The 18,835-nt window shown below is 60.9% G+C and overlaps 1 protein-coding gene across 1 annotated transcript in view; it reads right to left on the reverse strand.

Moving 5' to 3' along the window:
* Positions 1-1,578: 1,578 nt before the first annotated feature.
* Positions 1,579-18,835, reverse strand: part of GAS6 (growth arrest specific 6) — a 33,051-nt gene continuing 15,794 nt past the window's right edge. Inside the window, exons 5-15 of the mRNA XM_030314533.1 lie at positions 16,000-16,122; positions 15,309-15,431; positions 12,343-12,465; positions 11,689-11,810; positions 11,175-11,293; positions 10,778-10,967; positions 8,924-9,088; positions 7,592-7,760; positions 4,813-4,985; positions 3,079-3,307; positions 1,579-2,049 (exon numbers count right to left, since the gene is read on the reverse strand). Coding sequence (XP_030170393.1) covers positions 1,895-2,049; positions 3,079-3,307; positions 4,813-4,985; positions 7,592-7,760; positions 8,924-9,088; positions 10,778-10,967; positions 11,175-11,293; positions 11,689-11,810; positions 12,343-12,465; positions 15,309-15,431; positions 16,000-16,122 — 1,691 coding nt within the window. The 3' untranslated portion in view covers positions 1,579-1,894. The remainder of the gene's footprint in view (positions 2,050-3,078; positions 3,308-4,812; positions 4,986-7,591; positions 7,761-8,923; positions 9,089-10,777; positions 10,968-11,174; positions 11,294-11,688; positions 11,811-12,342; positions 12,466-15,308; positions 15,432-15,999; positions 16,123-18,835) is intronic.

An 18,835-nucleotide genomic window follows, 5' to 3' on the forward strand; every position in this document is an offset into this window, starting at 1 on the left:
AGAGCCCACGGATGGACTTGGGGTCCCCATATGGTGCAAGCTGGCATGCCTGTCCACCCTGGTCACAGACCACAGAGCAGCCCGTGGACACGTGGCCTTCAAGGTCACGGTTCCCCGGCATCCCTTCTTTCCCGTGTGGAAACCTAACTGAAGAGTCTCAGACTAGTTTTTTCAAGTCCTGAGTCAACAGAACTTGCGCCCTGATGCTGCCACTCAGGAAAACAACAGAAAGGACGCAGCCGGGAGGGCAGTGGTGGTTGGGCCGGGGGGTCCCAGGGACACAGTGAATGTGCTGGGACTAGTAGCCACCCTATGTGGCCAGGCCTGCCTGCCAGAGCCTGTGGGCCTTGCCACGTCCTTGCCACGTCCTTGCCCTGGACCTGCGGCCTTCTGCAGTTACCTCCAAGGTGAGCTTGGTCCGGGGAGGGGTCCCTGAGGGCAGGTGTCTGTGATGGCCATCAGCTCCCTCACTGAGTCCTGGAGAGCCCTCCAAGGGCAGGCCAGCTGTGGGTGCACAGGGATACTCCCCCTGCCCTCACCAGGGTGCAGTGGGGGGTCACCCGGCTTGCCAGTCCAGCAGGGACCCCCGGCACAGTGCTCGAGGCCATAACGTTTTCTAGAAATCTGGAAAGAGGCCTCTCTGCTTCCAGTGGTGCACGGCTCACTTTGCCTCTCGTGTGAGGATCACTGAGCCCTGCTTCCTCCGGCTTCTCTTGCTTCTCTCTGGGTCAGGTGGTGACTTAGACTCATTCGACACAAGAGACCGTTCGGTGCTCGGCTGATAGAGCTTTCAGGGATCACTCTGTCCCGGGGAATGACAGGCTGGGGGACCCTCGGCCGCCATCTGCAGGGTAACATGTAAAAGGAAACCCAGAACCTGCCCCGCAGCCCAGAACATTCTCTGGTGTTTGGTGTTTGAAGAAAAAAATCTCAGTCTTGAGGAGACTGTCATTGAGCACGACGCCCAGTGGACACTGAAAACGTCCCTGGCACATTCTGCGTGAACACCACATGGCCACCAGCCACGGGGCGGGCGCCCTCCGGTGACCATGGCATTGGGCAGACAGACATGCTGTAACCTTAACCTTGGCGCTGCTCTCCGCACCCCCACCCCCCGCCAGGCCTCCGTGACCTTGGTGCGTGCTGACAGCTCTGGGGCCCCAAGTGTGTTTTCCAGGGGGGGTCTTCCTGGGCTCAGTGGGCTAGGAGTCATCGCCTCCACTCCATCTCCTGGTGCCGATTCCAGCAGCCCCACCGCAGAGCAGGGACCTCCCGGAATAGAGAAAACAGGGATTCCCTTTACATACAGAGAAAGAGGGAGGCTCAGAGGTGAATGGGTTTGTCTGGGGGAAAAGCAGCAGGTGCTGGCCGGCCTTGATGCTGGAGGAGTGGCCAGGGCCCCCTGCCTCTGCCTGGGTTGCGTCCACGGCACAGAGAGCAAGATGGCAGCTCCCAGAGCCAGGGGCGGTTGAGGGGTGGCGGAGAGGGCACCTGGGGCAGAGGCTGGCACTCGGGACCCTGTGCCGCTGATGCTGGCTGCCAGGCACTAATGGGCAAAGACTGGAGCTGGAAGCACAGTTAGAAACGGTTCTGTAGATGTTTTATTTTTCCATGTTTTCAGGCCAGAAAGAAGCATTTGGTAATAAAAATAACAGAATTATTTTCCTGGGTCTGCTCCGGTGAGCGCCAGCCTCCTGCCTCCGGCCTCCCGCTAGGAGGCTTTGGGGGTTGGGGCTGCGGCTTCGGGTCACTAATACTAGTCCCCTCAACTATTTACACGTATGTTACAAGGCAAAGAACAGTCTCGGAGAAAGCGGCCTGCAGGGGTGCGGGGTCCGGAGAGGCTCACGCGGGCAGGTGGGTGGGGTCACCGCGGCCTTCTCTTCCTGCTGCTCTAGGGGCTGGCCTGCTCGACGGGGGGGCAGGAGTGTGATGTGATGTCACTGTGCTTGTAGGCGGCCTCGTCCAGGTCCAGCGTCTGCTGGTTGACCTCCAGGGTCATGCAGCCGCGGTAGAAGGCCGTGACTGGCGCTGAGGTCACAGGCACGTCTGGGCCAGTGGGGAAAGAACAAACAGCATCTTAGCAGGCGAGCCACCCGTCCATCTGGAGCCTGGGCGGCCCACCCACCACGTCCCCCGCCTCGCTGCTGCTCCCAGGCACCCCTGGGCCCCTCTCCGTCCTGGCCTTTTGTCCTCAAGGGCACGGATTCCTTTCTGCCCAGAACAGCACCAGCTCGGCCAATGCCCACAGGCACCACTGAACACCCGGCCAGGTCCCCAGGAAGTGCACACGAACAGTCACATCAGTAAATCAGTGTTATCTCCTTCTTGGCCCAAATGAGTCACTCAGGCTGTGGGGTTCCCAGTCCATCGTCTTCAAGAGCTTGTTTGTTAAAACTAAATGGAGTGTGTGTTTGGCAGCCAAGGCAGAAATCGTGCGTTCTGCACAAAGGAGAACCTGCACTGGGCTGTGCAGGGGCGCACATCAGCCTTTCAACCACCTTTCTACCACTTTGCCCCGATCACTTGGCTCACGGCCACGGGCAGTCACGTTCTGCCTGGTCAGGAACGGGTCCCCAGCCTGCAGGAGGTGGCCGTATGCCAGCACTTCCTGGGGCACAGAGGACTCTGTCCCCAGAAGCTGCATGTTAGGACAAGGAGGCGGGTTGGTGAGGGCCTTGGCCAGAGCCTCTGTCTGACGCATGCTCAGGTGGGTACTCTTAGAGGACACAGGTGCAGCATGTTCAGGCTGACACCCGTCCCCACTAAGCATGGTCTCGGACTCAACCCCTGAACTGCCCAGCTGGTGCTGATAAACACAGAGCCATCACAACGCCCGTCAAGAGGTGCACCTGCATTTTTCTCTTCCTCTAAAACACAAGTTCTTTCTGGACAGAAATGCCCTGGCCCAGTCTAGAGCCAGCACATTGAGGACGGTCAGACAGCTGGTGTTCCTCCCCCTCCCCACCGAGCGCCCCTCCTTCCCCAAGTGCCCCTCCCCCCAGCACCCCTCCCTCCCAGAGCACCCCTTCCCCCCCCCAGTGCTCCTTCCCAGGTGTGCAGCCCCAGGAGCCCTACCTGGAAGTCCGCCAACAAAGGTGAGCACAGAGCCCTGTAGGTGCCTCTCGAGCACGGCCAGGCTCTCCTGCAGCCCCGCGGCGCTCACTTCGCTCTGGCCCCTGGTGCCGTCCACCTCCAGGGTGGCCTCACCCTTCTGCACAGAGACGGCCACTCGGTGCTCCTGGCCGTCACAGACCTTGATCTCCATCAGGGCCAGGGTGACTCCCTCCACAGCCAGGACGACCAGCTATGGGGAGACATGCACCTGAGCAGGCTGGCCTCCTGCCCCGTCTCCCATCACTCGAGCCCTGGGGCGGGGCGGGGGGGGGGTGGGGGAGGAGGCAGTGTCCCTGCAGCCTGCACTCTTCGGCCCACTGGTGCGGGACTCAGTTTCCAAGTGTGTAAGATGGGGGCGGGGGGGGGGGCGCCACACCCTCCAGTCATCCAAGTGGGGGTGCTGCCAGTGCGGCCATGATCCGGAAGTGGGACGTGGCCACTTCCTCGACGTGAAACTGCCCCATAGGCCACAACGCAGTGGTGGGAGGTACGGGGCAGTAAGTGCAAGCATCCCAGAAGGCAGCTGGCCCTATGCATATGGGGATGCTCTCACCAGACAGAACAGCCTCCAACAGCCGGGAACAGAAACACGCTCCCACAGCAGGGAACAGAAACACACACTCCGGTAACGGGGAACAGAAACACACTTGGAACGGACATGCTCCAAAAGCAAGGAACAGAAACACGCTCTGAAAGCAGGGAACAGAAACACACTCTGACAGCAGGGAACAGAAACACACTTGGAACAGCCACATTCCAAAATCAGGGAACAGAAACATGCTCCGAAAGCAGGGAACAGAAACACGCTCTGTAATCAGGGAACAGAAACACGCTCTGACAGCAGGGAACAGAAACACATTCGGAACAGACACACTCCGAAAGCGGGGAAGAGAAACATGCTCTGACAGCAGGGAACAGAAACACACTTGGAACAGACACGCTCCGAAAGCAGGGAACAGAAACATGCTGTGACAGCAGAGTTTGGCCTGGTGTCTCTCATTCTGCACCCCGGACAGTGAGCACTATTGTGTGGGAGCGCCAAGCTGTTTGCAGGCAGGCTGGGGAAGGAGGTCTGGTGTGTGGACTGGTGTTCAGTGGTGGTGGGTCTGGATGTGGCCCTGCTACTGCCCGGTCCTGGGAGCCTAGGGCTGGACCATCTGGGGAGGCAGGCTGGCTCGGTGTGCACGCACCCTCCTGGTCAGCTGGGTCCTCATGCTTTGGATAGAGGCAAGAGAATAAAAGCTCCTTCCACAGCCTCCTCACTGTTCCCTAGGAAACAGTGGGTCCCACATGGCAAGAGTCAGCGTGGCTGGGTGTGAAGGGTTGGCTGAACCCGGGGCTTGGCCTGCATCCCCCAGAGTTTTGGGCTGGGCCTGCACATCTGATCTGGCAAGGGAAACTGGAAGCCTGAGTTTGTTAGTGAAGTGGTCACAAGTGTGAGTGACTGATGCACATCGTCCTAAACGGCCAAGTCGGCCGAGTGTCTGGTGGGAAGTGGCCCCGCCACACAAGTGCTCCCAGGCCGCGGCCCACACGGCTCTGACCACAGGTGTGTCGGGTGACCTCGGGTCAACAGCGGCCCTGGCCGTGTGGCCGTTGGACTCGCGAGGGCCGCGTGACGCCGGGGCAGGGCTTCCCGAGGCAGGAGCAGGGGACCCGCCCAGGAGGGGAGGCCTGGGCAGCAGCGAGTGGTACCTGCTTCTTGAGCTTCTTGGTGGAGTGGTAGTCAACCAGGGCCACGGAGAGGGCAACCACGCGGTCGCCGCCCACCAGCGCGAGCAGCACCCCTGTGTCAGTGGCGGGGCGGATCCAAGCCACGACCTCTATTTCCCAGGCTGCCTCGGTGCCGACGGCCGCGGACGTCCGAGCTGCGGTGAGGGCGGCACATCAGAAGGCGATCCGGGTGGGGCAGGATGCGGTGAGTGGGGGTGGCCGCGGAGGGTAGGCGGGGTGACCACGAGAGGGCCGTCCCCATGGGGGTCTCCTGACCCGGGCTCTGGGCCCCTAAGGAGCGGCTTCTGCCCCTCCCTGCCCGCTTTCCCACCCAGGACGGGCCAGAGCATCGCCCGCAACCCCACCGCGCCCCGCCTGTGTCCCTCAGGCGGTTTGACAAGGTCAGAGGTGCTTGGAAGATGCTGCACCGAGCTCCATCCCCACAGACCACACGGTTTCGTGTGAGGCGAAGCGTTGCTGCCATTCTACCACCTCAGCTGAGTGGCTCCTCACTTAGGCGCCTTATGTATACACGGCCTACGTGACGTCGTACGTGTGCTAAGTGTATGGTGCAGAAACGATGCACGGGGGCCTGAGCCAAGGCGTGTCGAATGTCCCCACGTGTCCTGCGTGGACAGTTCCAGAAGACATATTTTGGTAGAAAGGGCTGGACTGTGGTTGTGTGAGGACAAATATGACACCACATTTCCTCCCTACACTTGAATCATCTGACGACCAGAAGCCCCTTTGCTCCGTGGTTGTAAGCGCCTTTGTCTCAGAAGATCTTCCAAGTCCTGATGAAGGAGCCCGTTCGGGCCTCTGGTGCCGCAGCAGGGGCCGTATCCGTCGGAGCTCGGGCGCCCTGGCCACAGGCCGGCTGGCACCACAGTGAACCATGACCTGGGCTCCTGGCTGCTTCCACTGGACTACAAGCACTGCAAATCATCTGTGCGTCCCCCGACCCTAAGTGGGGCTTGTTACAGTCCATTCCTGATAATCATTCACTGAATCCAAAGGGCGCAGAACTGGAAAAAGCAGCCAAAAAACAAAAACAAAAACCAGTGATCTTCTCCGTGGCCAAGTTTCACCTTTATTCTTGATGGAAGAGAGGAGTGTTTCCTGGCCCTGAGTTTTCCCCGAGACGGGACCGGTGCACTGTGGGGGCGGAATCTTCCAAGGCACTGGAGCCACGGCTGTGCTGAGAAGCCTTGGGGAAGAGGGTCTCCCCCTGAACTGCTGCTTGGTGCAGAGGCTGTGACTCTCAGGGAGGCTTCTCTGTTCTAAGATGCGACTGTCTGAGGTTATGAGAGACGCATCGAGTTCTAAGGGCCATCTGGCCTTTGCTGTCATAGAACTGACTGCCCCAAACCAGTCCGTGTGGACAGTGCACAGACCGTGGTATGCACAGGTCTGTGTTACAACAGAAAACGTCTGTGATACTCAGAAGAAAAGTAATGAAATGTTTTGTGATACCAGATTTTACCCTGAACATTATGATGATGTTCTACATCTTCCTGTTTAACAATGAGACCAAAGGAATAACGTGTATGTTGTTACCGGCTGGTTCTTTCCTCAGAAACACCTAGTACTTTCGACAATGAAAGCAAAGATACAGGTGGGGGGTGACCCAAGGTCCTGAGAGGACAGCCTGCCTCACTGAGGGTAGAGGAGTGGGCCCCCGTGGCCTCCTAGTGGGAGGGGTCATGTGGTCTGTGGTGGGGGTGGCAGACGGGAGCCTAACATAACCAGCTCGCCAACTGGGGAGAGAGGGTCTGCAGGTGGCCCGTGGAGACAGGGAGGACAGAGCCAGACCCCAGGAAGGAGCCAGGGTGCACTGGGGTGGGGGGGGCCCGCCTGGACCACAGTGTTGGCTGGGAGCAGGGAGGCACCTGTGAGGCCACCAGACACACAGGCTGTGGACGTGGGGTGGGCGGGGGGGCACCTGGGGCCATGAACCCGCCAACAGGGTCCACACAGTCGCGTGCATGTGCATTTTCCTGGGCCTGGGACCTGGCTCTCCTGATTCTCTGGGCACAGTGACAATAATTTAGGGCTCCAGGTCGCATGTGCTCAGGAAACAAGGTTAATTTTAAACCTAAGTAAGAGAGAGGAGGGAAAATCCCTTGGTCCCAGGGTCAAACAGAACCACTCAGCGGTCACCACTGACCCACGCTGTTCATGCAGGCACCCTGAGCTCTTTTCCCACCAGCTGGCGATCAAGGACGCACAAGATTTAGAACTTCAGTCCCAGGTAAAGCCTGTTTCTGAGACTGTTCCTCTGTCAGCATGAGCGGGTTGTTCATTGTGTTGTGGCCCTCCAAGGTGGCTGTGCCACTCTTCTCTCCTTTAACACTAGAGCTCCAGGGTGCTGCCCCCTCAGGGTCCCCGGGACGGCCCCTGTGACCTCGGGGTGCTGCCCCTCGGGGTCCCTGGATGGTCCCTGTGACTGGGGTGCTGCCCCTCATCCCTCCTCAGGATGCTCTGACTGCAGAGTCAGCCATGTTCCCCACAGCCGGCGTGGACACACCTTCACTCATCTCGTCCAAGAACCGTCTGTAGGCATCCTCTCAGATCCTTCATGTCCTCCTGCCTGCCCCGGTACCAGCACGGCCGCAGTCTTCTCCCATCTGTCCCGTCCTCCTCACTGGCTGACATGAGACCCAGAGTGGGAGCAGCCACCTGCGAGGTGGCTTCCTGCCTCGTGTGTTTCTCACTGCCTGTTGTCTGGAGGCCCAGCCCCAGCCCGGGAGCCCACACTTACTGTAATCGAGGCTGTAGAAGGCAAAGCCGGTCCCGGGGTAGAAGGACCCTCTCTCCGTCACGGAGAAACACTGCATCTTGGAGTTTGCTTTCACCGTTTCTTGGATGGTGGTGTCCTCGCCACTCAGCCAGTTCCAGCTCCTCATACAGCCATCTAGACGGGGGTTTATCTGGGAAGACAGAGAAATCCACGTGGCTTCCTGGGACCACAGAGACTCCCAGATACCATGACGAGGGGCCACGTGGTCAGAGCGTGGGATGCCCTCTGGGCTCAGGCATGTGGAAATCTGCCAAAAGATGAACAATTCCTACTTGTAAAGATGACTTATTTCCCTAAAGGGCTCCACACTGGACACGATGACTCCTTGCAGGAGGCCCAGCACTCGCGGCGGGTCCTCCTGCCGTGCGTCGTGCACGGACGCCCACCTTCTGTGGTCGCACGCTCACTCCCAGAGCAGAGCACTGGCCACCCCCGGGAGGACATGGGACGAGGTGATGTGAGCAGTGGTACCTGGTACCTATGGAACTGAGTCCAGGGGCTGGGAGTGCCAATTCCAGTGCACCAGGCATGTGCTACACGCTTTGGAGCAAATCGGGTCACCCCTGCCTGTATCTGCAAAATGAGGAGGCATAAGCAACTGTGGGACCCCGTGGAATGGAGACTGGCACCCCCTACCGGGATTCCGGCCACTGACGTCCACGCGCTGAGTGACGGGAGATATCTACCGACCAGGGTGTGGGCTGTGGTGCAGGAAGGGTGAGGTTGGGCAGAGCTTCGAGGTGGACTAGTACTGACCTCTTCCACTTGGGTGGAAGTCCCAGCAGGACTAACAACCCAAATGTTCTTGGAAATTGTCAAAAAGTTGACTGTGTTTTTTAATTAGAGAAAAGGTTTTTTTTAATGTTCATTTTTGAGAGAGAGAGACAGCGCACAAGCAGGGGATGGGCAGAGAAAGGGAGACACAGAATCGGAAGCAGGCTCCAGGCTCCGAGCTGTCAGCCCAGAGCCCAACGCGGGGCTCGAACCCACGAACCGTGAGATCTGAGCCAAAGTCGGATGCTTAACCAACTGAGGCACCCAAGGCGCCCCTTGAGCGTTCTTTTTGCTCAAAAATAATTTCATTGTGTCTCATTTTTCATGCGAAATAGGCATTTTTATCATCACTTTAGATGAAAACTAAAGCTACTCTCACAGGGAGAGGCGGTGCACGCATGCTTGCTGACTTCTGGGAAGCCACCGCCTAAGCCTGGGAAGCACTAAACACAGCAGCTCGTGGGCTCGCCTGTCCTGATGGGTCCTGCACTCCGACTCCAGGCTGATGATGGTACTTACTGGCTGGACCAGGTCCTTCTCCTTGAAGGGAATGCCTCCCACGGTCAGGTTCAGATGATACAGTCCTCTGTCCAGCTGAAACAGGTCCCCAGCCACCGCGATCTTCATCACGGCATCCTTGTTCACCTTGATGACCAGATTCCGGTCCAGCTCCTCCACAGAGATCTGAAGGAAACCAGGGCCGGAGAGGCGGGGTGCACCTTCACCCGGGACCCCCGGCCCCGGGGCTCACCTGCACACCTCCCTGTCCCCGTGTGCCAACACAACCTCCCTCCAGCCGGGGTGAGGCTCCAGTTCCCAAAAGGCCCCCAGCACTGGCTTCTCCCTTCGCTCCTCCTCCTCCAAGTGAAGCCCCTCGAGCCGCGTCCCTTGCCCCATCCTGGCACCTCTATAAGCCCTGCCGGGAGCTGCCTCCTGGGAGCAGGAACCCCGCCTGACATCACTGTTTTGGTGCCTCACTTCTCCCACCCGCAGGGGCCCCATCAAAGGCAGGGGGCATGTTTCTAACTCCCAGCAGGTAACTAAGTATCTGGCACGGACCGGATGCTGTGCGTGAATTCACACGGACTCCAGAAGTTTGCATCTTTCCTCCTTTCCAAGCAGGAGAATGTAGAAACCTCTCTCTACACTCTGTGTTCTCCTAACCCTCCAGAGGTCCATCAGTTTCCTTTTTGGTTAAAACGGGAAACTTGTCGGTACTTGGGTCAGAGTGTGGTCAGGAGGACACGGTGTCCGTGAGGGGGCTGCAGGGGCAAAAGCAGGTCAGGAGGGGCGGCTGCAGGGCCTGCCAATGAGCCGACCCCGCTGACCCCACCCTGAGCGGCCAGTTCATGCACCGGGCGGGGGCAGCTGTGCCAGTCACCCGTCACAGGCCCTGCATGCCCCAGCTTTCTCACCTGGGCGCCGCCCACCCCCCTGGACCCCACACGCCCCATGACCACAGGGGCCAGGCTGCCCGTTTGGAGCACGTGCCTCCCTGGGCCCTGAAGGAGGCCGCGTCCCTCTGGCTCCGCGGTCTTATCTGGGCTTTGCTGTCGGCACCCCTCCCGCAGCTCCGGAGACCCTTGTGCTGAGAGCTTGGGAAAGAAGGAAGGTGGCCTTACTTAACAGGGTGGATGCCTTAGCAGATGTCCCCAGTGTTTTTATTCAGAAAGTCCTATTTTAACATAGCTTTTAAAGGGCAAAAGGATGCTTTTCTCTCCCGGGTGCTTACTAAGAGCCCACTTCCAACCAGGGCCCTCCAAACTGCAGGAAGGGTCCTGTGTGTCAGGCTGCTGTGCAGGGGGGTGCAGGCAGGGCAGTGGTGGCACACCTGCCTCTGGGGCTCTGGGTGCTCAGGGCACTCTCCAGAGGGAGGCACCCGTATGTGAGTGCGCCTGGGTCTGGGCGGGAAGGGCGCAGGTCCCGGGATGCTGCGGACACTTGGGCAGGAGCCGTGCCTAGATTTCGGCCCTGGACCCCCAGCTTCAGCGCCACGGACATCCTGAGCTGGATAGTTTTCTGAGGTGGGGTGTCCTGTACACTGCAGGGTGACCGGCAGCCCCTGGCCCCACCAGGAGCTGCTGTAATGGACAGAATGGTCTTGGGGACACAGCCAGGTGTCCCAGGAGGAATGGCCCATAGAGTGTGAACTTCCCAGGGGCCGGGGCCCATGCCACTATGTGTAGTGTTCACCAACTGTCGGGTGCCTAAGCGCACGAGCAAACCCCAGGCCCTCCCCAGGAGTCCCTATGCCGGCCAGGCCGTTTCCCAGGAGTCCCATACGCCGGCTGGGCTGGGGGCACGAGCAAACCCCAGGCCCTCCCCAGGAGTCCCTACGCCGCCCGGGCCAGGGGCGGGGGTGGCCATGCTCACCGTCTGCCATGTGCCATGGTTGATGACAGGCCCGCTGCTGGTGACTCGGCCGACACCACCGTAGCGGAGCTGCAGTTCCAGCCGGCCAGCCCGCAGGCCCAGCACGATCCAGGCGCTGTCTTGATGACCTCCAGCAAAGAACAGGACCCCTTCGGGGTCAAAGGTCCTGAAGTCGAATTCAGCGAGCAGCCTGAGGGCCAGCATGAGAATCATCAGGTGACACACAGGCCCCATAGGACCCAGACCGACACGGGCGGGCAGGCACCCCGGGACTCCTTCCCCAGCGCCAGAAGCAGGCCCCGCAGTGGTGGGTGTCCATGCTGACCCAAAGCCTGGACTTGGCAGCGGGCTGCCGTGGATGTGCCAGGACCGCAGGGGGCTGCGAGCTGCCTCCCACCTGGTGGGCTGCAGCCTTTTGAAGCGCAGTCTGATCACGGGGGTCCCGCTGAACATGCGGCCCAGGTACAAGGACTTCACGCTTTTGGCCACATTGAAAGGCACGCAGGGCAAAATGTCCTGTGGAACGGGGGCGAGGAGTGTCAGGTGGGGCCCACCTGGTTCCACCCCTCCTGGCCACACAGGGCTTGTCAGGGTCGCAGGTCGAGCCCCCCTCAGCCATTCTGCCACCCAGGTGCATAAGCAGGAGGCAGATGGGCCCCCCAGATGTTGGAGTGGGATGAGTGGGTGTGGGTGCACCCCCAGTCTGGGGGCTCTGGCTGCACGCGCACTGGGCAGGGCCTGCTTTGGGTGCAGGCTGCCTGCTGGGCCGCGGGTAGGGAGCCGCCCTGGGGGTGTCACACACAGGACAGACACGCCCCCCCCCCCATCCCGCATCGCCACTGCCCTGGGTCACCAGCCCTCCTCCCTGAGAACGGTCTTCCCGAAGGGGGCGGCCGCCCCGAGGACACTACCTCGCAGGTGTTCATGTCCGGGGACAGCTTGAGGCCCCCACGCCCGTCACAGTGGCAGGTGTAGCCCCCTGGGGAGTTGACACAGGCCTGCTCACAGCGCCCCTCAGCACACTCGTCCACATCTGTGGCCACAAGGGAGATGGGCAAGCCTCACCTGTCTGGTCACACGTGCGGCGTGCTCTCTACGGGCTCCACAGCATGTGACTCAGGAGGCACCCACCCCCCACGGCGCCCACAGTGCTTCCCGGCAGGTCCAAGGAGCCGCTGGAATAAGCCAGCTGGTCAGCCACAAAGCACGTCCTCGTCTGAAGGGTCCACTGCCATTGGCAGGCACCCCCGGGGCACGGAGGGTGTGAGCGGCTGCACATCCCCAGCTGTCCCCAGACACAGTAGCTGGAACTGAGGGCCACACACAAGCCCATCTGCTACGGCGGCACAGGGCGTACGGTCTGGGGCAGGTCAGAGAAGGTGCCGAGCTGCACTCAGAGGCAGCACGAATGCATGTGTGTATTGTACGCGCACATGTGTGCACACACGGCACGCACACTCATGTGTACACGAGCACACGTGCTCACAGGTGGGTGCGGTGTGTTGTGTGTGCATGCCTGCACGTGTGTGTGCGCCTGGTGCCGGTGGGCGGCTGGGAAGAGGTACCTTGACAGGCCTTCTCCTGGGGACTGAATGCGTAGCCCTCATCACAGAGGCAGGCGTAGGAGCCCGGCAGGTTGCTGCAGCGCGCCTCCCCGCAGGCCCTGCCATCTGCGCACTCGTCCACGTCTGCAAGAAAACCAGCATGCTGGACCGGGGGTTTTCTGACCGCCATGGGGAGATGCTGTGGCGGGAGCACCGCGCATCGGGGGCGCAGCCCCCAGGGCAGACTAGGCCCACGCCCCCTCCGCCCGGCCACCGACTCTGCAGCCCCAGGCCCAGGCATTGGGGCCATGGGGGGCAGTTCCAATCGGTGTCCTGGACACTGGACAGGGCTCTGAGCACTGGAGCATAGGAGCAAAACCCCAGGGGCCTTCCGAACGGAGGGTACCCTGTGTCCCTGGAGCAACTCCCCCCCAATGCCCCCGGGATGCCACCTGCATCTCCCAACTCGGCCTCCACTCACACCCTGGGTTTCTCCACCGGAATTCAAACACCACAGTATTGACAAGTTATCAAGGCTCTTCCTGAGGTTCCGTCCATCTTGCCCCTCCAGCAAACGACCAGCACGAAACTTCTGCAGTTAAAAACCCATTTCCTCCAGAGTCAGAAGGAACAGGTGGCTCGTGTCATTGCTACTTCAAACACCATGGGTCCTTACACAGCAACACGACACGTGTGTCTCCGAGCCCCACGCCATTCACGACTCCTCACGAGGGCAGCTAAACGCAGGCTTGCAGGTGCAGAATGAGGAAGACATCGCTCACCGACCCCAAGAACGAGCCAGCAACCGCCCACGTCCCCCGAGAGATGGTGTGTGAAACTGCCAGGTTGCACCCGATCCGTTTCCAGCTGTGTGGACGCTTCTGAGCCTGGACTTCATTTCAGGAGCCAGGCAGGGCCAACCCCACGTCCAGAACCTTAGGAACCTAGCTCCCCTTAGTACGTGGGGCATGCCAGCCGCACCAGGGAGGACACCGCGCTCCCTGCTCTGCACTTACACTTGGCTGCAGGGCCCCGGGCCGCTCCGCACACAGGATGCCTCGTTGGCACAGGCTCTCTCTGAACACGGCCCATGAGGCCCTACCATGGTACCAAGGAAACCACAGGGACCCCCCACAGCCTCCGCAGCCTCTGTTGCTCTACAGAAGCTCATGATCTGGGCTTCAAGGTGTGCAGAGTCCCTGTGGGGCCTGTGACAGCGGAGGGGCCGGGGCGGGAGGACCCGAGAGCCCGCGGCAGCATCAGGAAAGGGCTCCCCTGTCCTGGCCCTGTGCCCGCACACCAGCACTCCCCAGGCCGGGAAGCCTCCCCATGGGAAACAGCGGACAAAGCTCCAGACCCCACGCGTCCACGTGGCCCCTTGCCACCTTGCTTTCTTCTCCCACAGTGCCCATTGGCCACAGCCACAGAGCCTCTGGCAGTACCGTGGGCCGGGCTGGGGGCCCAGACAGCTGAGCTCCAGCCTCTGGGCCCCTCCTCCCTACACCTCACATCCTGCCAACACTCTGCCCATTGGAGATGCCACTGTTGGGCAGTTAGTCACAGAGCACGGTGACTGGGAGCCAAAGCAGGTGAACAGTGTGCAGCATTGGCACAGGGGGGCAGAGAGCCTAGGCCCAACCATACTGTGTGCACTGCAGCCAAGAGGTCCTTGGGCCCAAAACAGGCTCTTATCGCCCTCCCCCTGCGGGGGCCCCCAGCCCACCTCCCAGCCATGTAGGCTGGGGACCCCTCCTTGCAGCCAAGGACAGATGATGGAGAGGCCTGGGTCCCATTCCCTATGCTGCTGGGGGGCCCTTGAAGTGGGGTGCAGCGACCCCACTCCCTCCTTCCCAGTATCTCGGGTTCTGACTGAGTAGAACAAGATGGAAAGTCCAGGCTCCACAGTGATAAGGCTCCCCATTCCCCACAGCCTCCCTTGCCTGCATCTGGGGGTCCCAAGGTCCCCAAAGAAATAGTTGATGGCCAAGAGAAAGGGAGGTACGTGAGGACCGGACTCGGCAGGCACACCCTGAAACCTGGCAGCAGAGGTGGGGCGCCTGCCATCATGCTAATCATTACTCAGTCATGCTGAGGACAGCACCTTGCAGCCCGCTGACCCAGCAGGTGCAGAGTCCCGTCCCACTACCCTACACGCTGTTCTGGGGGCAAAGGCAAGGATGCAGGGAATCTCTGGGACCCCTAGAGTCCTCCCACATCATAGACTTGGCGAGCGGGTGGGAGGGAGATTCTGGTCACTCAGGGACTTCTGAGGAGGCTAATGCAGGACGTCCCCCATAGCACACGGCACATTTCCTGGGGGCGTCCAAACAGACCATCTGCCCGCGGCCCTGAGAACCCTGCCCCTCGGCCCCAGCAGGTAGAGGTGCGCGGGCCACGGAGGGGCCCTTGCTCCAGAGGCTGCTTCCCCCTCAGTACCTCCATCTTGTTCCGGGGCAAGCCAGCAGCACTCAAGAAACGTCCCAGATTCCCAGGGACATGCCAGTGACAGACGTCAGCAGGTCCGAGTTGGAGGGTGGGGTGGGGGTGGGCGGAGAGCTGCCCCTGTGAAGCGGGGTGCCCCTGTTGTGCAGTAGGCTGGCCACAGCTTGCAGGATGCTGGGCCGCAGGGGGCCCGAGACAGAAGGGACGAGAGTTGCAGTTGCCTTCGGCTTGAGCCTTTGCCAGAGGGAAGCAAGCCGGGTGGGTGTGGATGGGGGCCGCCCCTGGGTCAGAGGGAGTGGCTGAGAGCCCGGTGACTCATCCCGGGTTGGATGCTGCGGCAGCTCCCGTGGCCGCTGACATGCCCGGGCATGTGCTCTGCGGAGGCCCCTCCCCCCCTCCCGCCTTTGCAGGGACCCACAGCCTCTCGCGAGGTGACCACCAGCCTCAGCAATCTGGCCATCGTGCCGACTCTGGCAATTTGGCAGCTGCACAGACCGACGGGGAGGGCATGGGGAGGGCTCGGGGAGGCTCGGCCCGGGCGTTACCTTGGCAGGTCCTGCTGTCCACCGTGAGCGCATAGCCACTGTAGCAGGCGCAGTGGAAGCTGCCGGGCTTGTTGAGGCATATTTGGTTGCAGCCCCCATTCTGCTGGTTGCACTCGTTGACATCTGGGCACAGAGCAAAGAGAGGCTGGGGAGCATGCAGAGGTGACGCACAAGCACCTGCACGCCTGTCCCCACAGGAGACCCCGCTGTGCCAAGGGCGGTGCTCGTCTACCGCGAGTGCGCACTAGAGGAGGGCAGGGCCCCGGGGTGGCTTGGAGCAGCAGTGAAGGGGTCCCCGAGATCACCAGGTCTTGGGGCGTTTTTCCTGCGGCTTCTTTGCTGCCCCCCAAAACTGCAGACAGGGAGGTTGGACAAGGCCCCACCCAGGGTCCCCAGGGGTAGCCCTACGGTGGCTTTTCTTCCAGTCCTGCCTGAGCCAGGCCACTGCCAGCACCTGATAGCTTCTCAAAGGTTGGATAGCGCCCTGTCCTTGGAGGCGAAAGCAGTGCCTCTCCATGTTCTTGGGGGACGTGAGGGGCCAAGGGGCCCCTCCTCTCCTTTCTCCTCTGAGCCGGAGGGAGGTAGGCCGGCCATGAGGGGCCAGGTACCTGGACAGTCTGGGGCTCCTGCCTCCTCTGGAACAGGCCCTGCACATCCCCGGATGGGCTGGGGGCACAGGGAGGGGCCTCACCTCTGTCACAGAGCCGCCCGCCCCAGCCAGCTCTGCACTGGCAATAGAAGTTGCCCATGAGGTCTTGGCAGACTTGGGTCCCCTCCTTGTTGCAGGGGTTTGGGGAGCACTGGTCAGGCAAGTCTATGTTGAGAAAAAGGAGAAAACATTCAGCTGGGAGGGAACGGCCGGGGGGCAGGCCCACCGAGGCGGGCCCAGACTAGAGGCATGGACCCCAGTTCTGGGCAGGAAAACAGTCATGGAGGAGGTGGTCCAGGCCCTCGTCTGTTCCAGGGAGATCTGGGTCAGCTTGTAGGGAGTGTCCACCTGCCCGCTGGGCCAAGGGCAGCAGAGGAGGACGGGGTGGGCCTGGCTGGGCCCCTTGTGCTCTGGCCTCCCAGGGAGCAGGCCCACAGACCCCTGGCTGACCTTAAGGGTCACATGAGGAACCTCCATCCCGGCCGACATCTCCACCGTCCCCGGCCAGGCGCCCCATCCACTCAAACCCCAGCATGCTCCCTGCAGGGCTTGGCGGCCACAGGAGCACCCCCACACCACCTGGCCGGATGCGGGACTGCCCAGGCCCAGGCTGCCTTGGCTCTCCCAGAGAGGGGTGCCGGCCGGCCCCTGCTCAGGGGGTGGTCTGCCGGCCAAGACTGTCAATCACCACCTGCTTTACAGGCTAGTTGAGACAGTCGCAGGGAGTGCCTTCCAACGACTTGGCATGTGAGCAACTTCTCACAGGCCGCTGAAGCCCAGCTCCAAGGTGCCATAGCTGCAGGGCCCGCCCACGAGCAGCCTGGCTTGCCTGGGTGCCCATGCTGTGTGGGAGGGGCTGGCCAGGGGTCTCCAGGGGATCTCAGCACTGAGGCCCAGGCTGACCTCTGCCGCTCTCACTGTGCCCATGCTCAGCAGGCCCAGGAGATTTCCGGCCCTGCAGCCCTTGTGTGGGTCAGCTCTCGCCTTGGTTCCTCGACATACCTTGGCCAGCCTTCCCCTCCCCTCTTCCAGCATGGACACCTGCCTCTTCCGGCCTGGGGACAGCACTGGGCCTGTGGCTGAGGTCCAAACCCAGGGCCAGGGCTGGTAGACGGGGCGGGAGATGCCCAGAGTGCCCGCAGCAAACTCGCTGTCCCTCAGGCAGGTATCCTTCAGCGGTGTGGACAAAACCTTGCTGCTCTGGACCACTTCCCTGTGGCCTGGGGACTGTGGGCTCCAGGCTGGCCAGCTGACAGCCATCCCCAGGCCCGCAGGGGAGAGCAGGTCACTGTGTCACCCTTCCCAGGGCCATGCACCCCACAACTCTCTGATCAGGTCAATCACTTCTCTTGTATTTACATGTATATACATATTTTTAACATTTATTTGTGTTGGAAAGACAGCACGAGCAGGGGAGGGGCAGAGAGAGGGAGACACAGAATCTGAAGCAGGCTCCAGGCTCTAAGCTGTCAGCACAAAGCCCGATGTCGAGCTTGAACCCGCGAACCGTGAGATCATGACCTGAGATGACATCGGATGCTTAACCGACTGAGCCACCCAGGTGCCCCGCTTCTCATTATTTATGGAGAGATTAGCCCACACAACGTGGCGGCTGGGCAGGTGGAGAGGCTCGTCAGACTCCCGGGTTTTCCAGCCTCTTCTTTGCACGAGCCAACAGGGCCCCCAAGAGCCGAGAGCTCAGGTGTCTGTCCTGCTGGGAGACTGACCAGGTGGGCACAGGCCACTGTTTATCACTTCTTCCTTAAAATGACTGACATTTCAGGGGCGCCTGAGTGGCTCAGTGGGTTAAGCGGCTGACTTCGACTCAGGTCATGATCTCGCGGTCCGTGAGTTCGAGCCCTGCGTCGGGCTCTGTGCTGACAGCTCAGAGCCTGGAGCCTGTTTCAGATTCTGTGTCTCCCTCTCTCTGACCCTCCCCCGTTCAGGCTTTGTCTCTCTCTGTCTCAAAAATAAATAAACGTTAAAAAAAAATTAAAAAAAAAAATGACTGACATTTCCAGCCCAACGCCAGGTTTGGGGACAGCATTTCTGCCCCAGGCCTTGCTTGTGGTCACCAGCAATGAATTCCTAGTAGAGCCCTTCTCTGCCTCACCAGCCTGGGGCTCAAGTGATCCCCAGCCCATTTGGGCCTCCTGTCAGCCCTCACTGGCAGGACTCCAGACTCCGCCAAGCTGCGTCCCTTTGTCCCATGCAGGTCTGTGACCTTGTCACCAGGGCCCCACTTCTTGGGGAATCCGCATAATTGTGTGCAAATAACTGGGGCCTGAGTCTGGCATTGGGCTCCTCCTGTGGCCCTGCCACACTCACTGGCAAGTGTTGACCGGACACAGCATCCCCAAATGCTTTATGACACTTGCACAGTTGTTTTTGGCAGGGAAGGTAAATGCCTTCTCCCCGTAAGCAAGCAAGAATCGGGTCCAGGAATGAGGAAACGGGGCCTGGGAACGGCGTGTCCCACAGCCAGTCAGCCCTGCAGACCCCATGCTGCCCGTGGGGAGGGGCAGGAGGGCTGGGGAGGGCAAGGCCCAACACCAGCCCCAGAGATGGCAGATAGGGCAGGAGGGTTGTGTGCCGTGTGCCAGGGCCTGGCCTGCCTGCTCACAGCACAAGCCCAGTGGGGCCCCCAAAGGCAGAAGGGTGTCTCCACTTGACGCATTTGGTTCAAGATTCAGTTATTTCAGAAGTGTGCATTTGACACGTGGAACTGCCTGAAATGACTAAAGCTCCTTGAATAAAAACGCCTCAGGGACCCACAGTCCAGGGTGGAGACAGACTTCCCCAGGGGACACCGCAGCAGGGCTCCCACAGGACCCCAACAACAGCGGCCCCAGGACCCAAGGAAGGGGGAGGGGTGGTA

This window comes from Lynx canadensis, chromosome A1 (assembly GCF_007474595.2).
Source record: "Lynx canadensis isolate LIC74 chromosome A1, mLynCan4.pri.v2, whole genome shotgun sequence".
Lineage (NCBI taxonomy): Eukaryota > Metazoa > Chordata > Mammalia > Carnivora > Felidae > Lynx > Lynx canadensis.